This window comes from Alnus glutinosa, chromosome 1 (genome assembly GCF_958979055.1).
Source record: "Alnus glutinosa chromosome 1, dhAlnGlut1.1, whole genome shotgun sequence".
Classification (NCBI taxonomy): domain Eukaryota; kingdom Viridiplantae; phylum Streptophyta; class Magnoliopsida; order Fagales; family Betulaceae; genus Alnus; species Alnus glutinosa.
Window position 1 is genome coordinate 25,876,637 of NC_084886.1, and position 23,703 is coordinate 25,900,339.

Here is a 23,703-nt window from a genome sequence, read left to right on the forward strand (position 1 = left end):
TTGCTGACGTGTCTCCCACAGCTACTTCTCCCTGGAGGTATCTGAAAAAGAGAGAAAAAGTCGGAGGATTCCGAAGATACCACTCCGATGCTTAAGTTAGAGACTGTTTGAGAGAATAAAGCTCAATTCTTTTGGGTTCAGAAAAAGCTTACCTTTGCTCTTGTTGATACCTCATATTTATAGGATTTGGGTGGCGGTTATAAATCTATTCCGTGCCCTGAATTTTTGGAACTCTTCAGTTGGTGGCTACGTGGGTTTGAAGACGTGTTCGCCCTTCTGAATTCTTGGAACTCCCCTGCTGGTGGTTACGTGGGTCGAAATATGCCGAACTCCAGGGTATCGTGATATCATGATAACTGCTGATCTGGTGGGGGCGTGATATCCGAGATCTTGCGTTGGTAGTTGATGGCTCCGAGATTTCCGGCATTATAAGGTCGTGCTAGAGGGCTCGGGGTCTTCTAACTTGATTTTATTTCTGATCGAGATGACCCTGATCCCGAAAACGGTTCCTGTCCGAGTTGATTTGGTTCTCGGGGCGAATCCCTCATCCGGATTCCCCAAAACCTGAGATAGTCTTCGGTCCGAGACTATCTTTGGACTCCGGGCCCATTATCCACAGTAATTGTTTGTTTCACCAACAGTTACCCCCCAATTCATTTATTTGAATTTAGAAAATAAGTGAATTTAAATATTGCATTTCAAATCTTCAAAACAAATCTTTTTGATATCTGTGCCCATCACCTGTCAATCGCTGGGTGCCTGTCATAATAAATGTCAAATCTTTGTGTAATATGCAGGCACCAATTTTCTGACCTCGAGCTTCCACTTTCAAGGAATTGTTCTGGTGGGGAATCCAAACGTTAGGTCATTATAGATGGTGTTTCGGATTTCTAACAATTCTAATGATGGCGTTTACTGGGGCATGTGTACGAGCATTAAAGCTCCTTTCCCCTATAAATTTCTTACCGATTCACTTTCGTTTTTCACTTTTCACTTTGCCTGTGCTTTTCACCTTCAGAGCCAGATATACTTGTTTGTTGCCTCCTTTTTCAGAGCAACCAGAGCCAGATCATTAGCCAGATCTACTTGTTTCTTGCTTCATTTTTCTTCCTTCAAAATGGCGAACCCTCCGAATCTCAATGTATCATCATTTGTTCCGAGATCCTCGCGAGCCCGCAATCGTGCCGGGGTTGTTCCGTCCTTACGACCTTTAGAAAGCCGCCACGAGGCTATAATTTTTGAAGTTAACGAGGAGGTACTCCGATGGAACTACGATATTCCGCCTTCTGTCCAGCTGTTTTATCAAAATCCTGAAACCAGATCAATCGGCGGCGACGACATCACTTTATTTCAAAGGATGTTTATGGCTGGCCTGCGTCTTCCCTTTCCGGAGATAGCCCGGGATTTCATAATTTTTCTGATGGTGGGGTCGAGCCAGGTCATTCCAAACGCATGGAGGTACCTCTTTGCCTCCTACATTCTATGGAAGACCATGCTCAGGTCTGAGATAAGCATAAGGCAGTTTTTTAACATATATCGCTCGAGAAAAAACTTGGACGATACTGTGGAGCTGACAGTTCGGCATCCACCGATTTTCATATGGTTGAAGAAAGGATATTCCAACAACAAATTCTGGGAGCAATAGGGAGCTTCAGGAGATTGGGAGTGTTCTGGGAGTACCGTTTTACCCGAGGACAGAAGGATGCCTCGGGATTGGAGAATATTGCCAAATAGTCAGCGTGAGATTCTGGACATTAGCGATGCTGATCGAGACGAAGTGGACCGGATAACAGTGTGGTCTGCCAAGTGGTCGAAGATCAAAAAATTTGACAATATTGATTTTGATAAACTCGTGACTGACACAGCAATGAGGGATCATCTCAGGTACAATATTCCCGAAAACAAAACCTTGATTAGCATGAAGGGCAGGGCTAAGAAGCCCGAAGGTGCTGTACCCCGAGATTGTAGGAAACCGGTACAGAAGAGGCCAGCGGAAACTGAAACCACTGTTATGGAAAGAGTGGCGAAGAAGAAGAAGACCACTCCTTTAGCTGCTTGTCCCCCAAGACGTGTTCCACCTATGAGGGCAACAAAACAGCCGATCGAGAGCATTTCCCGAGAAGAAATGTCTGAGGGGGAATTTGAGAATGTTTTTGCAGAAATTGAGGGCTACGTCCCGGAGAACTCTCTGGTGCGTGAGACTGTAATTCTGCCATCCTTCCTTTGGTATATGAGGAGACATCGGGCCACAGTCCAGTTCAGAGTCTGAATTCTCCAGAACAGCTTGTGGACACAAGGCAGGTTTCTGAAGAACTTGGGGTGGGAGAAGCATTGCCAAAGAGTGCTTCGAAGGCTAACGTTCGGAGGATTAAGTCTAAGGCAAATTGATTAAAAGCTATGGACCGATGGGCCAACGCTGTTACCGAGGCCGAACATGTCTTGGACCAGCCAGTAATCGTTCCTGGTAACGAACCAGTTTCCTAGCCTGGTCTCTCTTCGGGGACTTCCGGGAGCTCTAAAGATTCTTATGAGACGGGCGAGGAGATAGACAAGGAGGTGGCCGACCACTCCTCAGATGGACGTCCACTCCCTGGAGATTCCGTTCCTCGAACCCCCTCTGCAGAGCGTCCAATAACTCCCCCACCTCCAGAGACTAAAGCAAACACTGAGGGCGAGCAACCTGCATCAAGGCCGCGTGAACCACCTACGCCCCGGGTCGAAGAGCAAGTTGAGGATAGACCAACAATTCCTCAAGATAATGAAGGGGAATCAGCTGGTTCCGAGGCTTTCAGGAATAACACTGAATGTTGGCAATCTCCTCAGCCCGAGGGTTGTCGCGGTGGTTCCAATCCTGGTACTAATAGGCCAAGTGCTTTTCGGACTAGACCGCCCCTCAAAAATCTGGGCGAGGGTTTACTCGGGGACCCGATGGCCGCGGTAATGGCTCTGATTCTGGAAGGCTTCGTGGGTGAAGCTGGGGCCACCTCACTCGAGAGGTTTGCTGGAGGTTTAATGCATGCTCATTATCAGGTGAGATTTTGCCTTCGATTTTTGTGCTCTTGACACACAAGGGTTTTTTACTGACTTGTGTTTCTTATAGTTTTTGGTAAAGATGATAGCCATATGGCGCAATTTTCGGAGGTTATTGGAGACCAATCCTCGTACAGCAATCCCCGAGACCCAAGCTCGAGTAAAAGATCTCGAGGGGGAAGTCGACAGGTTGAAATAGTTACTGAGGGACCGAGAAGAAAGGATCTGTGCTAAGGGCGAGGAACTTGCTGAGGAGAGAAGATTGAAAGAGAAGTTCAAGAAGGAAGCCCAAGAAGCCGAGGCTCGCTATGTTCGAGCGGTCGAGTGAATTACCGAGGATCTAGAATTTCAAGACAATCTAGAAGCGAAACTTGGTGCTTGCCGAGCTCATCTTGCAACTTTATCAATACAACTCTCGGTTTCTGAAACGGCGAAAGAGAAGGCTAAATCTGTAAGGGATGCAACAATGGCTGAAAAGTTGAAATTCGAGGAGCTCTCCGAGAGTCGGTACGGAAGACTTCGGAGGAAATATAATCACTATAAGAATAAATCGAAGCGTCTTCTTCAGCAACTTTCCTTCGTTCCTAAGCTCCGAGATTTCGTCTAGGGTCGGGGATTTAGTTGGGGATTCGAAAGTTTTTGATCTTTTGTGATGAACCCCGACATCTATACTTTTGACTCGGCTACTGTCAACCCTCTTCTAGCTGGGATACCTGAAGAGGCTATTGATGAAGTCGAGGAGTTAGGGCAGAGTTTTCTCCCAGATGTTCCCGACTGGAGTGATGATGCCCCTGACCCCTGGAAGAGCCTGGTGATTTCAGAACCTAATGCCGAAGAGTGCCATGAAACAGAAACCGAAGATTCAACTTCGACTTTGTAATTTATTTATTTATTTTTTTGGTGTAGCCTTGAACATTTTGGTTGTTGAATGATTATGTCGTCCTTTTCAACTTATGACCAGTTCTTTTGTACCCCCCCCCCCCCCCCAATGACTTAGAAAATTTACGAAATTTGTCTAAGTCATTTCAGTAGATGATACACGAGACGATTCGATATGTTTGATTTGAATTGATCAGGGTCGAATCTCACCGAGGTACCCCCCAATGACTTAAAAAATTTACGAAATTTGTCTTAGTCATTTCAGTAGATTTGAGATGATTCGATATGTTTGATTTGAATTGATCCGGGTTGATTTGTTTGATTTGAATTGAATCCAACCGAGGTGACTTCAGCATTGATTTCTGAGAAATAACTTTATTGAAATAGTGTCAGATTACATGGTTTTCACATAAAGTATTTCTTTAGATGTTCCGCGTTCCAGGCTCTCTGTAATGCTTGTCTGTTTGTATCAACTAGGTGGTATGCGCCTTTGCCTTGACATTTGATTACTTTGTAAGGGGCTTCCCACTGAGGTCCGCGCTTTCTGTGTTCTTGGTCTCTGGTGATCAGGCTCACTTTTTTGAAAACCCAATCTCCGAGTTGAAATTTCCGAGGATTTACAATCTTGTTGAAGTAGTGGGCGACTCGATCCTGATATGCTGCCCATGTGACATGTGCTTCGTCTCTTCGTTCTTGAAGCAGGTCCAGATAAAGCTTGATTCCTTCGTCATTGAGTCTGGGTTGTAATGTGATACGCGAAAACTGGGTGACCCCACCTCTGCTGGAATAACCGCCTCAGTTCCATAGGTCAAGGCGAACGGCGTGGCTCCGGTTAGGGTCCTGGTGGTGGTACGGTAAGCCCAGAGTACCTCGGGGACATAATCCACCCAAGCCCCTTTTTTAGCCCCGAGTTTCTTTTTCAGAGTTTTCAACAGAGTTTTATTTGTTGCTTCTGCCTGCCCGTTTGCTGAGGGGTGTATCGGAGTGGAGAAATAATTGTGGATATGGAGTTCTGCGCACCATCTACGGAACAGTCCACAGTCAAACTGTTTTCCATTATCAGTGATGAAGGCGTGGGGTATACCAAACCTACACACAATCATTTTCCACAAGAATTTCGTCACATTCTCTGTGGTAATGGCGGTTAGAACTTCGGCTTCAACCCATTTGGTGAAATAGTCGACAACAACACACAGAAATTTCCGACGTCCTTTTCCTGGGGGCATCGGGCCGACAATATCAACCCCCCACTTGGCAAATGGCCATGGTGAAGTGATCGGGCTGAGCTTCTCAGGTGGACTTTTCATTACTTGGGCAAATCTCTGGCACTTGTCACACTTTCGAACCATTTCAATAGAATCTTTGTTCATGGTGGGCCAATAATAGCCTGCTCGCATTGCTTTGTGCGCCAACATTCGAGATCCTGAGTGGTTTCCACAAACCCTTTCGTGTATCTCTATTAGCACATACTTTGCCTCGGAATTTCGGAGACATTTCAACAGTGGCTCGGTGTATCCCCTTCGGTATAGTTGCTCTCCTATGATAGTATACCGAGCCGAGTGCATCTTCACCTTCCGGGATAAGGGCTTATCTTCTAGGAGCCGTCCGCTCCTAAGATACTGAATAATTCCTGTTGCCATTTGGGATCCGTGGATTCTTCTTTGGTGGTCATTACTTCTCTCTTCGGGAGAATTGATGGTTCACTTTGCAACATAACCTCATTCAGGTAGTTTTTCATCTCGAGTCCAGCTTCGGAACCCATTTTTGAAAGAGCATAAGCTCGGACATTGTTCTCCCGAGGGATCTTTGTTAGTACAACCCTATCAAAAGCAGATTGAATTTCGTGTACCTTGTTCAAATATTGGATCATTTTTTCTCCCTGTGCTTTTGATTGCCCTTGTACATGATCAACCACCACTTGGTAATCGCTTCTGACTTCCAGATTTCTGGCTCCCATCTCTCGGGCTATTACAAGTCCAGCTAGAACCGCTTCATATTCAGCTTCGTTGTTTGTGACGACAAAGTCGAGCTTGATAGCGTATTGGAAATTTTTGCCTTCTAGGTTGGAAAGTGCGACACCGACTCCACCTTTTTGATTGGTTGAAGATCCTTCTACGTAGGCCACCCATGTGGCGTCTTTTGGTAGTTCTTCACTCTCGGAAATGTCACTGAGTTCTATAAGGAAATCTGCCAGAGCCTGGCCTTTGATTGCTGTCCGAGGATAGAATTCTATGTCGAATTGTCCTAACTCGATGGCCCAATTTACGAACCGACCTGAGAGGTCCAGTTTCTGCAAGATTTTCTTCATAGGATATTCAGTTAATACCCATATTGTATGTGCTTGAAAATATGGTCGCAACCTTCGTGCGGTAGTGATCAGGGCAAAAGCCAGTTTTTCGATTCGAGGGTATCTTTCCTCAGCTCCGTGAAGGGCTTGGCTGGTGAAATACATGGGCTTCTGGATCCCCGACTCCTCTCTTACTAATGCCGAACTAACGGCCGAAGCCGAAACTGCTAGGTAAAGATAAAGTATTTCACCTTCCTCTGGTTGACTCAAGAGCGATGGGCTGGCAAGATATTCTTTCATCTTTCCAAAAGCATTTTCACACTCATCACTCCATTTAAAAGCTTTTCTCAGGATTTTGAAGAAAGGCAAGCATTTGTTGGTAGAGCGAGAGATAAACCGATTCAAGGCTACAATCTTTCTGGTTAGCTGTTGTAGCTGCTTGATAGTCCGAGGCGCCTGCATTTCTAAAACGGCTCTTACCTTTTCGGGATTTGCCTCAATTCCCCTTTGTGAGACCATGAATCCCAAAAACTTTCCGTATGAGACTCCGAAGGCACACTTGGCGGGATTCAGCTTCATCTTGTAGTCCCTCAACATCTTGAAAGTTTCTTCTAAGTCAGCAATGTGGTTCAGTGCTCGGGCAGTTTTCACCAACATGTCATCAACATATACTTCCATATTTAGACAGATTTGATCTCGGAACATCTTGTTGACAAGCCTCTGGTAAGTGGCCCCTGCATTTTTTAAGCCAAATGGCATCATTTTATAACAGTATAAGCCTCGATCAATGATAAAGGCTATCTTTTCCGGATCGGCATCATCTAGATGTATCTGGTTGTATCCCGAGAAAGCGTCCATGAAGCTGAAGAGTTCGTGCCCCGAGGTTGAATCTACAAGAAGGTCTATTCGAGGCAGGGGAAAGCTATCCTTGGGACATGCTTTGTGACGATCGGTGAAGTCAACGCACATCCTCCATTTTCCATTCGATTTTTTGACCAAACCCACATTTGACAACCATTCCGGATAATCTACCTCCAGGATAAATCCAGCTTGCAACAACTTTCGTACCTCCTCGGCTGCAGCCTGGTTCTGCTCTGAAGCAACGTTTAGCCTTTTCTGCTTAATAGGTCGGTGGCTCAGGTCGACCATTAACTTGTGAACTATTACCGAGGGAGGTATTCCCGGCATATCCTCATGACTCCAGGCGAACTCGTCATCATTTTGCTTTAGAAATGCAAGCAGCGTTTCCTTCAATTCTCGTGGGAGTTGTGAGCCTACTCGGACTTTCTTCCTTGGGTCGCCGAGCTCGAATTCCTCTAGGTCCTCGACGGGCTCCCCCATTTGTGATTGCTATTTTCCTTCTTCCTTTGATTTTCCATCACAAGCGATGGCCTCGGGTAGCTTTCTCAAACTCATGTTGTAGCACTCTCAAGCCATTCTCTGATCACCTTTCTCGGTACTGACTCCTTCTTCGGTAGGGAACTTCATACTCAGATGAGGGGTCAATGTCACTGCCTTGAGATCATTTAGTGTTGTTCTTCCAAGGATGGCGTTGTAGGCCGAAAAACGATCTATTATCAGGAATTTCACCATGATTGTCTTTTGCTTCGGGTACGTTCCCGCCATTACCAGGAGTTCAATTGACCCGAGAGGGAGCACCTGTTCTCCTGAGAAACCCACCAATGAGTTTCGGGCCAAGGTGAATTTGCTTCAATCAATTTTCATTAGCTCGAAGGCAGATTTATATAGGATATCGGTCGAGCTTCCCGTGTCCATCAAAATCTGATGTATCTTATGATTGGCAATGGCCAAGCTCAATACCAAAGCATCAGTATGTGGGAGAGAGACTCCTGCGTAATCATCTTCTGAGAATTCGATGATCTCGGTCTCGTGTTTCCTTGACTTTGGAGGCTTCTGAACAGAATACACTTTGAAATTCCTTATTTGCCTAGCATTGGCCTTTCTGGCCGAACTTGATTCGCCTCCTCCCCCAAAACCCCCGGAGATCGTTTGAATTTCTAGAAGGTTTTCTTACGGGGCTTGATGCGCTCGACTTCTGCCCCTTTCCCTTCTGTCTCTGTCTCCCCGAGGATTTGCTCTCTAGTGAAAAAAAAAAAAATGGAATTGAATTCTAAAAATAAAGCAAGTGTGTGCACAAAGTGTTGACAAAAATTAACGATGCGTAAAGTAAATAACACAATGATTTTTGTTAACAAAGTGGAAACTCAAGATGAGAAAAACCACTCTGGGGCAGCCAAACCCAGGATATCCATTATTCAGAAGACAAGACTAGATACAAGATAGTAACACTCACATACCCCTGATGCAGTGGTCGTACCTTGCTCTCTAACGTGTAACCCAACACAAACGCCTCCCAACCAGGTCTCCTATCTGAAAAGGTCTTCAATGGAATCTTTTACCTTAGGGCCAACCCCTAAGATAGACTTCAGTTTAAGCGCAACAACAGCACACACATCAACGACTTCAGAGAGATCGGATCAGCTCAATAACCTTACAAAGTAACTCTCTAAGCTCTAATGGAATTCAATACCGAATTCTTGCAGTTCTCAAGCCCAGGGACCTCTATTTATAGGCTGAGGGTTCAAATGGGCAACTGCTATGATATATACGGGCGTCGTCCGGACGGTGGACATGGGCCGTCCTGACGGACAACTGTGCGACCAGAATTTTTAAGATTTTCGCTGAAAATCTTTCTTGTTTGAGTGCCGTGACCGGACGGTGAGGCACTGTCGTCTGGACAGTTGCACATCTGCTGCAAGTAATTTCCTTATTAGGGCTTCTTCGCGCGTCGGGACCAGAGGGATGGCTGTTCGGACGGTTGATCTTCGACACGCAATTTCCATATCAGTTGAACGTGCGTCTGAACCATGGCAGACTGGCATCCGGACGGTTGAGTTTGAATTGCGAACTTGCCTTAAGGAGAAGTGCGTCCGAACGGGAATCTACATCGTCCGGATGGTTGCAATAATCTTCCCATATTTGATTTTGGAAAGAATCTGAAGCTTGGTAGAATACTGAGAGGCGTCCGGACGGGCTGCTGAGACGTCCGGATGGATGCAAGCTGGAACAGAAGCTTCTCGATACAGAGGAGCGTCCGAACGGAAATCCACGTCCTCTGGACGGATGATACCTTAGTCTGTCGGGCGTCTGAACAGTATGACACGTCGTCCGGACGGCTGGAAGTATGGACAGATGGACGTCCGGACGGGATGACACGTCGTCCGGATGGCTGGCAGGGAACCGGCTGTTCTGACTTGCAATCAATGCAGAATTTTCTAAAACACTTCTGAATAGTGGAATCCCTATTACAAAGCATCTTTACATACAAGTGATTTTGTCCAAACAGAATGTAGCCAATCACAGCCTAAAAAACTCCCCCTTTGGCCATTATGTGACAAAAATCACTTAACCGGTTTGGAAATACATTCCCGGTCCAAATAAAAATTACTCCCCCTTTTTTGTCACAAAGGGACAAAGGGTAAAACAGAGTAATAAAAGCCAACTGCAATAAAAATTACTCCCCCTAACGGTCACAGAAGGACCCGGGTAAACAGAGTAATATTAGTCCAAAACATCACAAAATATGCCAAATGTTTTAACATAGGAAAAGAAAAAGCAAAAACAAAAAATAAAACTGAAGTATCCTCTGCCATAGGTGCAGTCCTAGGCGCATCATCATCATCGTGTGGGAGTACACCTCCTGCTGCATGGTCGTGATGGACTGCTACATGGTGGACATGGAGAGCTGGATCGTACTCATTCCTCCCTGAATGGCAGCCAAGGCCTCCATTATCTGAGAATAATTGACGTTCGGCTCAGAAGGTGGGACAGTCTGAGAGGAGGAAGCCATGTCCGAAAAGCCGACATGCATGGCAGCAGGGACATCATCATCAGAATCATCTCTCCACAGCTGGGCATTTGACTTCATCAAAGTATGCTTGCCGATAGGATTCTGAATCTTCATTTTCGGCTCTCCAGCAATACTGATGCCTGACTGGAGTATGATCTGTGTGAGCAGGCAGCTGAAAGGAAGACCGGTATTGCTCTCATCACGAGCCTCAAGAATGACACCCAAAATATGCTTGCACAGGCAAAAGGGCAAGCAAAGATGGATGGCATATACAAACTGGGCTTTCTTCAAGATCAGGTCACTGCGCCTGACAACCGGCCATAGGTTGTGCTGAACAATCTTGGCCAACATGCGGTGTGAGGGGGATAAAGCACCGATCCTGATGGTGGTGGCGCGCTCTTCACCCTGTGGGACAGCATGAAAAAACTCTCGAAGATCATCCATAGAGGGAGGAAGGACGACCTCATTATATGGGCTGTCAGATATCTGGAGGACAAGAACTCCAATGAATTGACTGATGATTTGGGGATCAACAGTGATGATATGGCCGCCTGCAGACATGATTCTGCAAAAGAGACCAACAAGATTTGCCGAAACAAGAAAATCCAAAAACATTCTTGTTAGGTCACAACAAAATTTGGCATAATAACAGCAGTAAAACGGACTTTTCAAAAGTAAGACAGAAAATATCACACTATATTCCTCAACAATACTACCACAAAGAACCACAACACAACAGATATGCATCTCATAAACTCAATAACATTCCTAAAATATTCTAACAGTTTAAAAATAAACTGAAAAGAAAAAGACAAGAAAAATACCTGGAATGTGAGAATAATGTGCAAAAAGACAAGAGGAAGCAAGATAAATCCAAAAGCTCACAGGAAAATACTCACAAGATGCCAAAAAGAGAGATTTTGGTGGGGTAGAGAGGAAATGCGGCGACCAGTCCATTTATAGGGCCTGTGGGGTCCCCGTCCGGACAGTGTATTAATGCTGTCCGGACGCGCACTGCATTGGAAACAAGCGGACAGGTCGCGTGCGTTTGGACAGGTAACCTCACCGTCCGGCCGTGGTTGTCGAGCACATCCGGACGAAAGCTAAACCGTCCGGTCGACTAAGCTCCACCCGTCCAGATGTCAAGAGAGACCGTCCGGACGCTTCACACTGAAAAACAAAAAACTGAAGAAAAATTTGCAGAATTCAATTTTTCTTAAGTCAGTTTCAGAACACTCATGTATAATCCACTAATAACACAATCAGAGAACATCTCAAAACTAAGCAAAGATATAAAAGAGAGTTGAGATTTCAATCAGCATAGATATTTTCCTGGACAGAGAAACTTCAAATAGACAACTCAACTCATGCAATGCGTGTGTGTGTGAAGACTTAACCCACAAGGTATGACTTTCATTGACATGACAAATAGCAACTAGATTTTTCTAGATAAGAGAGAAAATCAGTGACAGATTAGTCAAAAGTCAAACCTTATAACTTACTAGGGCCTAGCCACCCTCATTTGATATGCTCCCCCTGAGATGCAGCACACAATTTTTTTTACTTGTACCATGAAGGACAAGGTAAATTTTTACTTGCACATAGAGGGCAAGGCATAATGCAAGTTCAGCACATAAGTAGTGATTATACAAATAACGAGCAAAAATCATATGTTTTACTGCTTGATCCTTAAGGTGCTACAATCTAAAGGGAATGCCAGAGTTTTTAGGTTCTAGGTTCAACTAGCATGTGGTCAATTTGGCCATGTTATCAAAGACCTCATCTCTTATCCAGAAATTCTAGAAACAAAAAGTCAGAGAAGGAAAAGATGTACCTTTAGGGGAGTCTTGGATAGTGCACATTTTCATCGCATGAGAAAAGAAGCTATCCTACTTTTGCATAGATAGGAAAACACTTGGCAGATTATAATCATAAACTTTCAATTATATCTAAGCAAAGTAAATTAATGCACAAAGAATTGAGATATCAAGTGAAAACATATGCAATATCTGATATGCCAAGAAAAACAAAAATCCCGCAAATTCTCCCCATTTTTTTTTTATTAAAAAGAATGCAATATGGAAACAACATCATATGCAAGGCAAAATCAAACCTGTGTAAGCTCGATGATGCCAATACAAAAAAAAAAAAAACAATCCCTCGACCTGCTTTTTCTGTCTTCCGCAACAAGTACCTACAAAGTTCTCTCAAGAGAAATAGGGGGTAAAACACAACTGGTTCCTAGATTGCATATAAAATATAGCAAGTAAAATAAGCAATCAAACCTGATGCCGTAGGATTAGGAACCAAATCCTAGGCATGAACACCTGAACCTGCTAGGTGCGTCTATTCCCCCTCATGGGGTAATTGTCCTTCTTGACCCAAGCCTGCCTTCTTGTGGGTGGTTACTGGCAGGACTTCATTATCCACTCCATCATGCTCTGCATCCAGACAGGTGGTTCATTGTGATATAGATCTTCTTCCACCTTCTGAGGCCTTCTAAACTGCTTCGATTTGATCTTTGAGGTGCCACTATGATTGGCTAGTACAAACCGCTGCTGAGGCCGCTGATGCTGAGATGCTTGGTATCGTGATGCATGAGACCAAGGAGCTTGATATCCTGGTGCTTGATGATAGGGAGCCTGATACCATGGAGCCTGATATTGGGTCGTAGGTTTGGTGCCATGATTAGCCTGTCTAGGCACTTCTTTCTTGACCTTGGCTTTCTGTGCTTTCAGGAGGGAGCACTGAGGATGAACATGCCCACTTAGACCGCAATGATGGCATATGGGAGGTCTTTTGATGGAATGAGGCTTCTGAGTGCCTGGAACATCATCATTGACCTTGTCCTTTCCTTTATCTTCAGTTGTGGGAGAAATCTCTGGGATTGCAGGTTTCACAAATATAGTCTTTGAAGTAGAGGGAGCTACATACCCGAGACCTGTCTTGTCAATTGGACTCTTCTGAATAGATAGCATACGAGTCAGTTTCTCATCAGTGACTCTTTCTAATTGGAGCTGAGTCTCTAGTAGCTTCTCCTCGAGCTCTTGTATTCTGAGCAGCAAAGAACTCTTCTCATTCTACAGATTGTTCAGATCATGGATATGCTGCTTATGACCTTCCCTCAGCTTCTCATACTCTATGTAGAGTGTCTTGTAAGCCTCATTGAGCTCTTCCCCATTATCACTATTCTCCGAATAATAAGAGTCTTCCTCCTCAACGTGTGGGGCTACAAAGGCCAGAAATTTCTCAGACTCTGGAGCTTCTTCTTCTGACTCATCACTGAGAGTCACATTGTACGCCTTCCCCTTGCCCTTCTTGAGGTTCCCACACTCGGCTCGGATATGCCCAAACCTTGAGCATTCAAAACATCTGGGCCCTCTAGCATCTTTCTTTTCTTCTTCCTCAGGTTCCGCTTCTCTGGAAGCTTTCTTCACATTTTCAGAAAACTTCTTCTTGAACTGGTCATCTCTCATTAGTCTTCTGAAATTCTTGGCTAACATAGCCACAACTTTTTCTTCCTCCTCAGAGTCATCTTCAGATGAAGCTTCTACCTTCTTCTTGGAAGCCTTCAGGGCAATGGTTTTCAATTTCTTGACCGAGGGCAAAGACAGCTCATAAGTTTGAAGAGATCCCACCAACTCTTCAATCTTCATTTCTTCGAGATCTTTGCTTTCCTTAATTGTCGTTACCTTAATCCTGAAACGCTCAGACAAAGATCTTAAAATCTTTCGGATGAGTTTTACATCCGAGATAGGTTTCCCTAGACTCACCATGGAGTTCCTTAGGTCACTCATCTTGGAGTAAAACTTTCCAAATGTCTCATCTTCTAACATCTTAATTTCTTCAAATTTTGAAATCAACATTTGAAGTTTGGCAGATTTTACAAGCGTAGTGCCTTCATATGTTGTTTCCAAAATTTTCCATGCTTCTTTGGCTGATTCGCAGTTTGAAATTTTGGCGAATTCAGATGGAGAAAATGCTTGGCACAGAGCATGGAGGGCTTTATCATTGGAAAGCCATGCGTTTTTCTAAGGGACTGCCTCAAGTGTTGTATCCGCTGGTTTAGTCCAACCAGTTTCAACAATACTCCAACAGTCAATAGATTTTAAAAAGAAAAGAAACGCATCCGAGCTTTCCAATAGCCATAATTCGTACCATCAAAGGCAGGAACAAAATTAAGAGTTTGAGACATATTAAAATATAGAAGTCAAAAATAACACTCAAGAAATAAATCTCAACAGAGTGTATCAAGCTCTGATACCAATTGAAAAAAAATGGAATTGACTTCTAAAAATAAAGCAAGTGTGTGCACAAAGTGTTAACAAAAATTAACGATGCGTAAAGTAAATAACACAATGATTTTTGTTAACGAAGTGGAAACTCAAGATAAGAAAACCCACTCTGGGGCAGGTTAAACCCAAGATATCCACTATTCAGAAGACAAGACTAGATACACACTCACATACCCCTAATGCAGTGGTCGTACCTTGCTCTCTAACGTGTAACCCAACACGAACGCCTCCCAACCAGGTCTCCTACCTGATGGGGTCTTCAATGGAATCCTTTACCTTAGGGACAACCCCTAAGATAGACTTCAGTTTAAGCGCAGCAACAGCCCACACAGCAACGGCTTCAGAGAGATCGGATCAGCTCAATAACCTTACAAAATAACTCTCTAAGCTCTAATGGAATTCAATACCGAATTCTTGCAGTTCTCAAGCCCAGGGACCTCTATTTATAGGCTGAGAGTTCAAATGGGCGACTGCTCTAATAAATACGGGCGCCGTCTGGACGGTGGACATGGGCCGTCCTGACGGACAACTGTGTGACCAGAATTTTTGAGATTTTTGCTGAAAATCTTTCCTGTTTGAGAGCCGCGTCTGGACGGTGAGACACGGTCGTCTGGACGATCGCACGTTTGCTGTAAGTAATTTCCTTATTAAGGCTTCGCGCGTCCGGGCCAGAGGGGTGGCCGTCCGAACGGTTAACCTTCTACACGCAATTTCCATATCTGTTGAACGCGCGTCCGAAACATGGCAGACTGGCGTCTGAACGGTTGAGTTTGAATTGCGAACTTGCCTTAAGGAGAAGCGCGTCTGGACGGGAATCCACGTCTTCTGGACGATTGTAGCAATTTTCCCATATTTGATTTTGGAAAGAATCTGAAGCTTGGTCGAATACTGAGAGGTGTCCGGACGGGCTGCTGAGATGTCTGGACAAATGTAAGCTGGAACAGAAGCTTCTCGATACAGAGGAGCGTCCGGACGGAAATCCACGTCGTCCGGACAAAAGATGCTTTAGTCTGTCGGGCGTCCGGACAGTATGACACATCGTCCGGACGGCTGGAAGTATGGACAGATGGACGTCCGAACGGGATGACACATCGTCCGGATGGCTGGCAGGGAACCGGCTTTTCTGACTTGCAATTAGTGCAAAATTTTCTCAAACACTTCCGAATAGCGGAATCCCTGTTACAAAGCATCTTTACATACAAGTGATTTTGTCCAAACAGAATGTAGCCAATCACAGCCTAACATCTAGCTTCATCATGATGCCTTTATCTGTCATCCCTGTGGTTACCTCGAGCTTGATTAGCGAGGAATCGAACGAGTTTACCATTCTCAATAAATTGTTCAATCAAGATCCTCAGAGATATGCACACCTCGGTCCGGTGACCAGTGGTATCATGAAATGCGTAATACTGGTCCGCGAATTGTGGATTCGGCAATACTGGCCGGGGCTTTCGGTGCATTGGATCCCTCTTGATTTCCATCAAAACATCCATAATGGGAGCATTGAGTGTTGTCTAGTTAGGGTTGTGCACGGGGCGGGGCGGGGCGGATTTTCGCCCTTTTTACCCCTGCCCCCACCCCGTACCCCTGTGGGTTGGCAATTTTCAACCCGCAAACCGCACAAAAAAGATGCAATCTGTACGGGGCGGGGATTAAGGGTTTCGTGGGGCGGGGCGGGTATACACACAACAATGAAAAATTATTTCTCTACCCCTATTCAAATCTCTCACACTTTTTGCCGTCTCACTGTTTTCGTTGAAGAACACACAACAAAGAACCAAAAAGGGAGAGAGAGAGAGAGAGAGAAAAAAAAAAAAAGCATTTGCAATAGAGGGAAAAAGAGACACAAAAAATCCAGCAAAATCGGAAAGAACTGCAAGGTTTTCCAAACCTTGAATCCAAAATTTGAAGCAAAATCGAAATGGCAAATGGAGCACCGAGACAGAGGTGGGGGCATGGCCGTAGACTGCTATAAGCAGTAGATCAAAAGACCAACTTCAGATGGAGATTCAATATATGCAAATAAAGATTCAATAAAAACTATACATACATACAGATATTGCACATGAAATAGATTGAGAGGTGAAGATTGAAGAAGGTTGATGAAGAGGCAAAGATGCAGAGAGAAGAACAGTGAAGTGCGGCACTCAAACTCGAAGATGAAAGAAAGAAAACTAAAGTGAAGGCAGAAGGGGTAGTGTGCGTGCGACGCTAGGGCTGGATAGTTGAGTAAATGGGGGACTAGGGTTTTTTTTTTTTTTTTTTTTTTTTTCCATTGATGTGGGGCGGGGCGGGGACTCGATTTCTTTAAAACTCTAAACCCTCAACCAGCCCCTCCCTGCACAGACATATCATTTTAGGACCCCAAACCACAAAAAAAAAAAAATTGAAAATCCGATGATCTGCGGGGAGGAGCGGGGTGGGTTTTGCGGGTTTTGCACATCCCTAGGTCCAGTTATGATTTTTGAACGACTTTCTTTCTCGTTTTGCTCCAGCTTCCTCTCCTTCCGCTTGTTCTCTGCGTTCTTCTTTTCGGGAATCCTTCTTCTTCTTCTTCTTGCGAGATTCGGACCCCGAGGCCCGACTCGGGTCGGGACTCAAGAGGGCCCGCAGTGTCTCCTCCTAATTAATGTATTTCTCAGCCTTGCTCATAAAACCATCGAGGTTTCGTGGTTGTTTCCGAGCTATATCCGCCATGAGGGCCCCATCCTTCCTGATTCCCTGGAAAAGTGCTCCATATATAAAGTCGTCAGTGGCACTTTCTGCATCCAATCTTGCTTGATTGAACCTCATAAAAAAGTCTTTTAAGGATTCCTTGGGACCTTGATGTAATGACATCAAGGATCCAGAGGGCTTTCGCCTCACTCTCCCAGCCATGAATTGCATGAGGAACATTTTACTGAGTTGATCAAAGTCGTTAATTGAATTCGGAGGGAGCTTTCGGAACCAGTCTCGGGCATTACCCAAGAGTGTGAGGGGAAAAGATCGACATGCCACCTTTTTTGGTATCCTGTGGAGATCAATGTGAGCGCAAAAGTTCTCCAGGTGCACAAGGGGGTCTTCAAGACCTGTATAGAAAGTTCTCCAGGTGCTTTGGTACTTTAAACTTCTCGGGTAAATTGAAACCAGCCACCTCCTCGGTGAAAGATGACGCTGTCTTTTGTAGAAGATCCTCAACTAGGGAAGCTTTCCCCTTATCCTTGCGTTGGATAGCTACGGTTAGAACATTGCACCTTTGTTCCAACCGGTTGATCATCTCATGCATTGCTCGCTCTGCATTGGTTGGCGGGGGAGGTAAATCCCCCAGCATAGGTCCTCGGTTTTCTACCCTCTCTCCCGTTCCTTCCACCCGGCTGCTTCCATGCATTTCCTCCTCCTCATGTCACTCGCCATCTATATTATTGCGATCTTCTCGGTTCTTCGTTGCAGGGCTGGAGTGTTCTGGAATCCGGGCTTGAAGGATGGCATTCGAGTTTGCCAGATCCTCAATACTCTTCGCCATTCGCTCCATCCTTTCATTTAGGATAATGATGTGAGGATCGTTGGAATTGCCTTCTTCTCGGACATTATGCACATCCCGAGATCCTCTGTTTGTGTCTGACCTTGTAGTCACCATTTCAGGATTTGTTGAAAAAGCAAACGATGTTACTCGTTCCCACAGACGACGCCAAACTGTTGACAATTTATTTGATTGCTGACGTGTCTCCCACAGCTACTTCTCCCTGGAGGTATCTGAAAAAGAGAGAACAAGTCGGAGAATTCCGAAGATCCCACTCCGATGCTTAAGTTAGAGACTATTTGAGAGAATAAAGCTCAATTCTTTTGGGTTCAAGAAAAAGCTTACCTTTGCTCTTGTTGATACCTCATATTTATAGGATTTGGGTGGCAGTTATAAATCTCTTTCGTGCCCTGAATTTCTGGAACTCTTTAGTTGGTGGCTACGTGGGTTTAAAGACGTGTTCGCCCTTCTGAATTCCTGGAACTCCCCTGTTGGTGGTTACGTGGGTCGAAATATGCCGAACTCTGGGGTATCATGATATCATGATAACTGCTGATCTGGTGGGGGCGTGATATTCGGGATCTTGGGTTGGCAGTTGATGGCTCCGAGATTTTCGGCATTATAAGGTCGTGCTAAAGGGATCAGGGTCTTCTAACTTGATTTGATTTCTAACCGAGATGACCCTAATCCCGAAAACGGTTCCTGTCCGAGTTGATTTGGTTCTCGGGGCAAATCCCTCATCCGGATTCCCCAAAATCCGAGATGGTCTTCGGTTTGAGACTATCTTTGGACTTCGGGCCCATTATCCACAGTAATTGTTTATTTCACCCACAATTCTATTTAATAGAATCATAATTAGCCGAATCAACACATAAATCGCATGTTCTCTTTTCCAAATATGCTACGGTTTTATTACTATTTTATGTTTTACCAATATATATATATATATATATATATATATATATATATATATATAGAGAGAGAGAGAGAGAGAGAGAGAGAGAGAGAGAGAGAGAGAGGCAATGTGTCATTGGGCTGCTGAGCTTCAACAAAGTAATAAAAAAGGGCACGACCCGCTGATTGATTCACTGTGACATAGCCACCATACTGAGACAAATTTACAGGGGGTTGTCCAGGCAGCCTCTCAATCCTACCTTTCTCCTTGAAGCCCTCTTGAGGATATATAGACATTAATTTGTTTCATTGCCATGTTCGAATACCTTGAAATGACTCGTGTCCACACCAAAATATGGCTTCAACAATGTGGCCTTGGTGCGATAGAGTGAAGATTGTTCTTTCATCCTCCCATGAGTTTGAGCCACAAAGGACGAAAGAATGAGAAAAGCTAAAAGAAAGCAACAAAAAGGCCTACTGCTCTCCATTCTCCTTTGTGTTTCCTTTGTTCTATACAATGTAAAACAAAAGGAAAAGAGCGAGAAAAGGAAGATGGAAACCAATGGCATTGTTGCCGAAGGAGGAGAAGAACACAGTGTGAAGAAAAAGGAGAAGAAGAAAGATTGAAAAAGAAAGCTGGAACCCAACCCAAAGTGTGAAGATGATGGAAAAATGTTGGCGAGGAGCCAGGCGTTTGATGATTGAGTTCAAATCTTCAGGTATACGTGGCAGCAGGTGGTGAGAGATGTGAAAATTCCAGAAGTTCAAGAGACTTGCATCTATTTGATCGAGATATGTGATGACGAAACTCACGTGATGTTATTGCCGAAATGCTGAAAAGAAGAAAAAAAGGAGACACATGATGATAGGTTTGGTAAGAATTAGAAAGAGACATTTGCTAGCAAAATCCTATTTTGCCCCTATTACGATATATTTTATCAGTTTAGATTAGACTAATTGTTATTTTAGTTAAGTTTTTGTTAATTAGTTTCATTTTTGTTATTCAGTTTTGTATGAGTTGGATCCTAGCTATACAGTCAAGTTGGATTCTTAGTCTTAGTATAAATATTTGACTCTCGGTTGTAATTCATTTACGCACTTCTATCAATACAAGAAGATATTTTCTTCTCTCAAACACTTTCTTCTTTCCAAGCTTTCTTTCATCACTTTCCTTTCTAAAAGTCAATATGGTATCAGAGCAACCGTCAATGGCGTCTGGCTCTTTTTCTTTTGCATTCTTTGATTCTTCTAGTCCTTATTACCTTCATCACGGGGACAGTCCCGGCTCCGTTCTTGTTTCTCAACTTCTCCAAGGAGACAATTATCACACTTGGAGCCGCTCGATGATCATGGCTTTAACAGCCAAGAATAAGCTCAAATTTGTCGATGGATCACTGAAGAAACCATCTACTGAGCTTGAAGATGAATTTCACGCGTGGAATCGCAGTACTAATATGGTGTTATCCTGGATCTTGAATTCTGTATCCAAGGATATTGCGACGAGTGTGATCTACATCAATTCGGCTGAAGAAATGTGGACCGATTTAAAGGATCGTTTTTCACAGAAGAACGGGCCTCGGATTTTTCAATTGCAGAAGGCAATTTCTTCTCACTCGCAACAGAACGTCTTTGTCAGTGAGTATTATACTCGACTCAAGGGGCTTTGGGATGAATTGACCAATTACAGGCCAATTCCACAGTGTTCCTATGATACTCCAAAAATTCTTGCTAATCATTATCATCAAGTTTACGTTTTTCAGTTCCTCATGGGACTGAATGACAGTTTTGCTCAAATCTGAGGGCAAATTCTCCTTATTGATCCATTGCCGTCGATCAATAAGGTGTTTTCTCTAGTGATTCAGGAGGAAAGGCAACGCGTGATTTCTGTTAATCCTATTCAAGTTGAAACTGCTACACTGCTGACGAAGACTGCTTCACAGTACCAGAATCAGCCGAATCGTATTGGTAAACCACCGTTTCGCAAAGAAAGACCTGCATGTACTCACTGTGGTTTACTCGGTCACACAATGGAGAAATGTTACAAGCTCCATGGTTATCCCCTAGGGTACACATTCAACAAGAACAAGCTGAATTCTTCTTCAGCTAATCAAGTTCAAGAAGCTGATCAACCTTTCCAGGTTCCTCAGCTGTCTATATCTCAAGAGCAGATTCAACAGCTGCTGGCTCTAATCAAGCAGTCCACTTCCAATTCAGTTGCTGAAGTTTCATCACCTTCAGCACATCAAGTCGTCAACTCTCAGGACCATTTGTTTTCTAATATGGGAGGTAATGGTTCTCATTCTATTCCTTTTTCTTTTGCTTCTTTCCTTTCGAAATTGAAGCATTCTATGGTTAATTCTGTAATTTCCTCTGCTTCTGTTTCTGTTTCTTTGGATATGAAGCATTCCGTGTTTTCAACTTCACATTTACCTCCGCATATTTCATCTATTAATCTTCATTCTTGGATTATCGATACTGGTGCTACTGATCATATGATCAGTACAGTATCATTATTCACTTCAATTACTGCAACCATTTCTTCTTGTGTAAAATTACCAAATGGCAATTTTGCCATGGTTACTCATATCGGTACAGTTAAGCTTTCTGTACATCTTATTTTATATGATGTTCTTTGCGTTCCTTCTTTTTCTTTCAACTTGATTTCGGCTAGCAAGTTGATTAAATCTCTTAATTGTTGTCTAATCTTTCTTGCTAATTTCTGTTTCATACAGAGTTTGTTAGATTGGATGACGATTGGAGTGGGTAGACAGCACGGTGGTCTCTTCTATTTGATGCATAAACCACGTTTACATTCTGCACAGGTTTACTCTGCTTCAATAAAGAATACTTCTAATGACATATGGCATTATAGGCTAGGTCATTTGTCACATTCTAGAATGAAATTGTTAGAAAATTTCATTTCTTCTGTTCATTGTAGTACTGATTCTGTTTGTACAGTTTGCCCTCTAGCAAAACAGCATAAGCTTCCTTTTCCATCTAGTATTTCTGTTTCACAGGCCTCATTTGATCTGATTCATTGTGATCTGTGGGGTCCTTTTAATGTGAAATCCAATAATAACGCTAGTTTCTTTTTGACAATTGTGGATGATTTTAGTCGTTTCACTTGGGTGTTTTTGTTACATTCTAAATCCCAAACTCGTTCTTTTATTCAATACTTCTTTCAAATGGTTGAAACTCAATTTCATACCAAAGTTAAATGTTTACGTTCGGACAATGGGGTTGAATTTGATATGATAGAATTTTTTTATGGCTAAAGGAGTTATTCATCATCGATCTTGTGTTGAAACTCCTCAGCAAAACTCCATTGTTGAACGTAAACATCAACACCTTTTAAATGTAGCTCGTGCCTTGCGTTTCCAATCACATGTTCCTTTACATTTTTGGGGTGATTGTGTCCTTACAGCCGTTCACCTCATTAATAGACTTCCGACCCCTTTACTATCAAATAAATCTCCTTATGAGATATTATTTTCTAAACCTCTTCTTATTCACATTTGCGGGTCTTTGGATGTCTTTGTTTTGCTTCAACTTTAACAAGAAATCTTCATAAGTTTGATTCTAGAGCTGTTCCTTGTTTGTTTTTGGGATATCCAGCTGGTGTCAAAGGTTTCAAGTTGCTTAACTTACAAACTAAGTCCACTTTTCTATCTCGGAATGTGATTTTTCATGAGTCTATTTTTCATTATAAATCATTTTCTAAATCTGATTCCTTAGATTTTAATCATTCTGTTTTACCTCATTCTTTTTCTGATTTTCCAGAATCTGTTTCTCATCCTATTCCACATATTCCTTCACATACTTCCTCTGTTCCTATTCCACATACTTCGTTAGATAATGCAGATTTTGTTCCAAATTCAGTTCCTGTCTCTACTGATCCTATTTTTGTTCGACGATCTACCCGTGTTAAATGTAAACCTGGTTATTTGCAACAATATCACTATAAGCTTGCTGATGTGTGTTTTAAATAGTACTCGCAAGCGCACGAATCGTTTGCAATATAGTGTGTGCAAGTGCGAGGTCGAATCCACAGGGAAATGGTCAAATATTGGTGTCTTGTTTAATCAACCTCATTTTAACCTAGTTCCAAAGGTTTGAAGATTGATTCAAGAACAAAAGACTAAATAAAAGAGATGGAATGAAATATGCAAATTAAAAGGAACTAAGGCTAAGGAATCCACCAAACCAAATCCAACAACTCACACTCTTGGTTTCCACTTGAACACCCAAAGAACATTAAGCTTAGGGTGTCATTCAAGTTTCTCAACCATAAACCCTAGAACCATTAAATGAATCCAACACAAAGACAAATCACAAAAATTACCGATTTGAAATCAAATCATCCAATGTATCATTCAATCACAATGGATATCATCATTCAAACCGATAAAACAATGTATCCATCGGTTGAAACACATCAAATGTCCTATTTCCACCACTAACCACATTCATTGCAAAAGATAAAGCATTAAATGAATGGAACATGAACAACTAATATGATATATATCATTAAATGTGCAAGTACATCAAGAGTGTGAGTGTCATCAGTGGAAAGGTTTCATCCTCAACCTTAGTTGATGTTACTAGCCTTCCATGACTAAGAACACCACAAGAACATGATGAACAACCATGGAAATAAAAGAAAAGCTTTACAAAGATAAAGTGTCTGAGAACAAAAGCTACTGAAATACACTACAAAATGCACGAAATTAAACCTATCTACTGTTCTCCTACTCCCTCTACTCTGCTCTTTTCATGTTATATCTGCTTTTTCTACCAAATATGAAGCTTTTAAAGATGCATTTATTAAGAAAGCTCAACTTTTCAACTAACGTGATATCTCTCTTTTCTTCTTTTTTTCTTTTTTTTTTTTCTTTTTGTTTTAAGACTTTTATTTTCTCCAATTACTGCAATTATTTTAACTGCTGGT

General features: G+C 43.1%; 1 protein-coding gene and 1 pseudogene across 1 annotated transcript; one reads left to right on the forward strand and one right to left on the reverse strand.

The window, feature by feature from the left end:
• Positions 1-19,052, reverse strand: part of LOC133858349 (serine carboxypeptidase-like 40) — a 53,205-nt pseudogene extending 34,153 nt beyond the window's left edge.
• Positions 19,053-19,963: 911 nt separating this feature from the next.
• On the forward strand, positions 19,964-22,744 carry LOC133858355 (uncharacterized). Its single transcript, XM_062293815.1, has 5 exons — positions 19,964-20,500; positions 20,618-21,361; positions 21,488-21,632; positions 21,714-21,806; positions 22,536-22,744. Exons 1-5 carry the CDS (start codon positions 19,964-19,966, stop codon positions 22,742-22,744), a joined length of 1,728 nt encoding a protein of 575 aa, XP_062149799.1.
• The last annotated feature ends 959 nt before the right edge of the window (positions 22,745-23,703 follow it).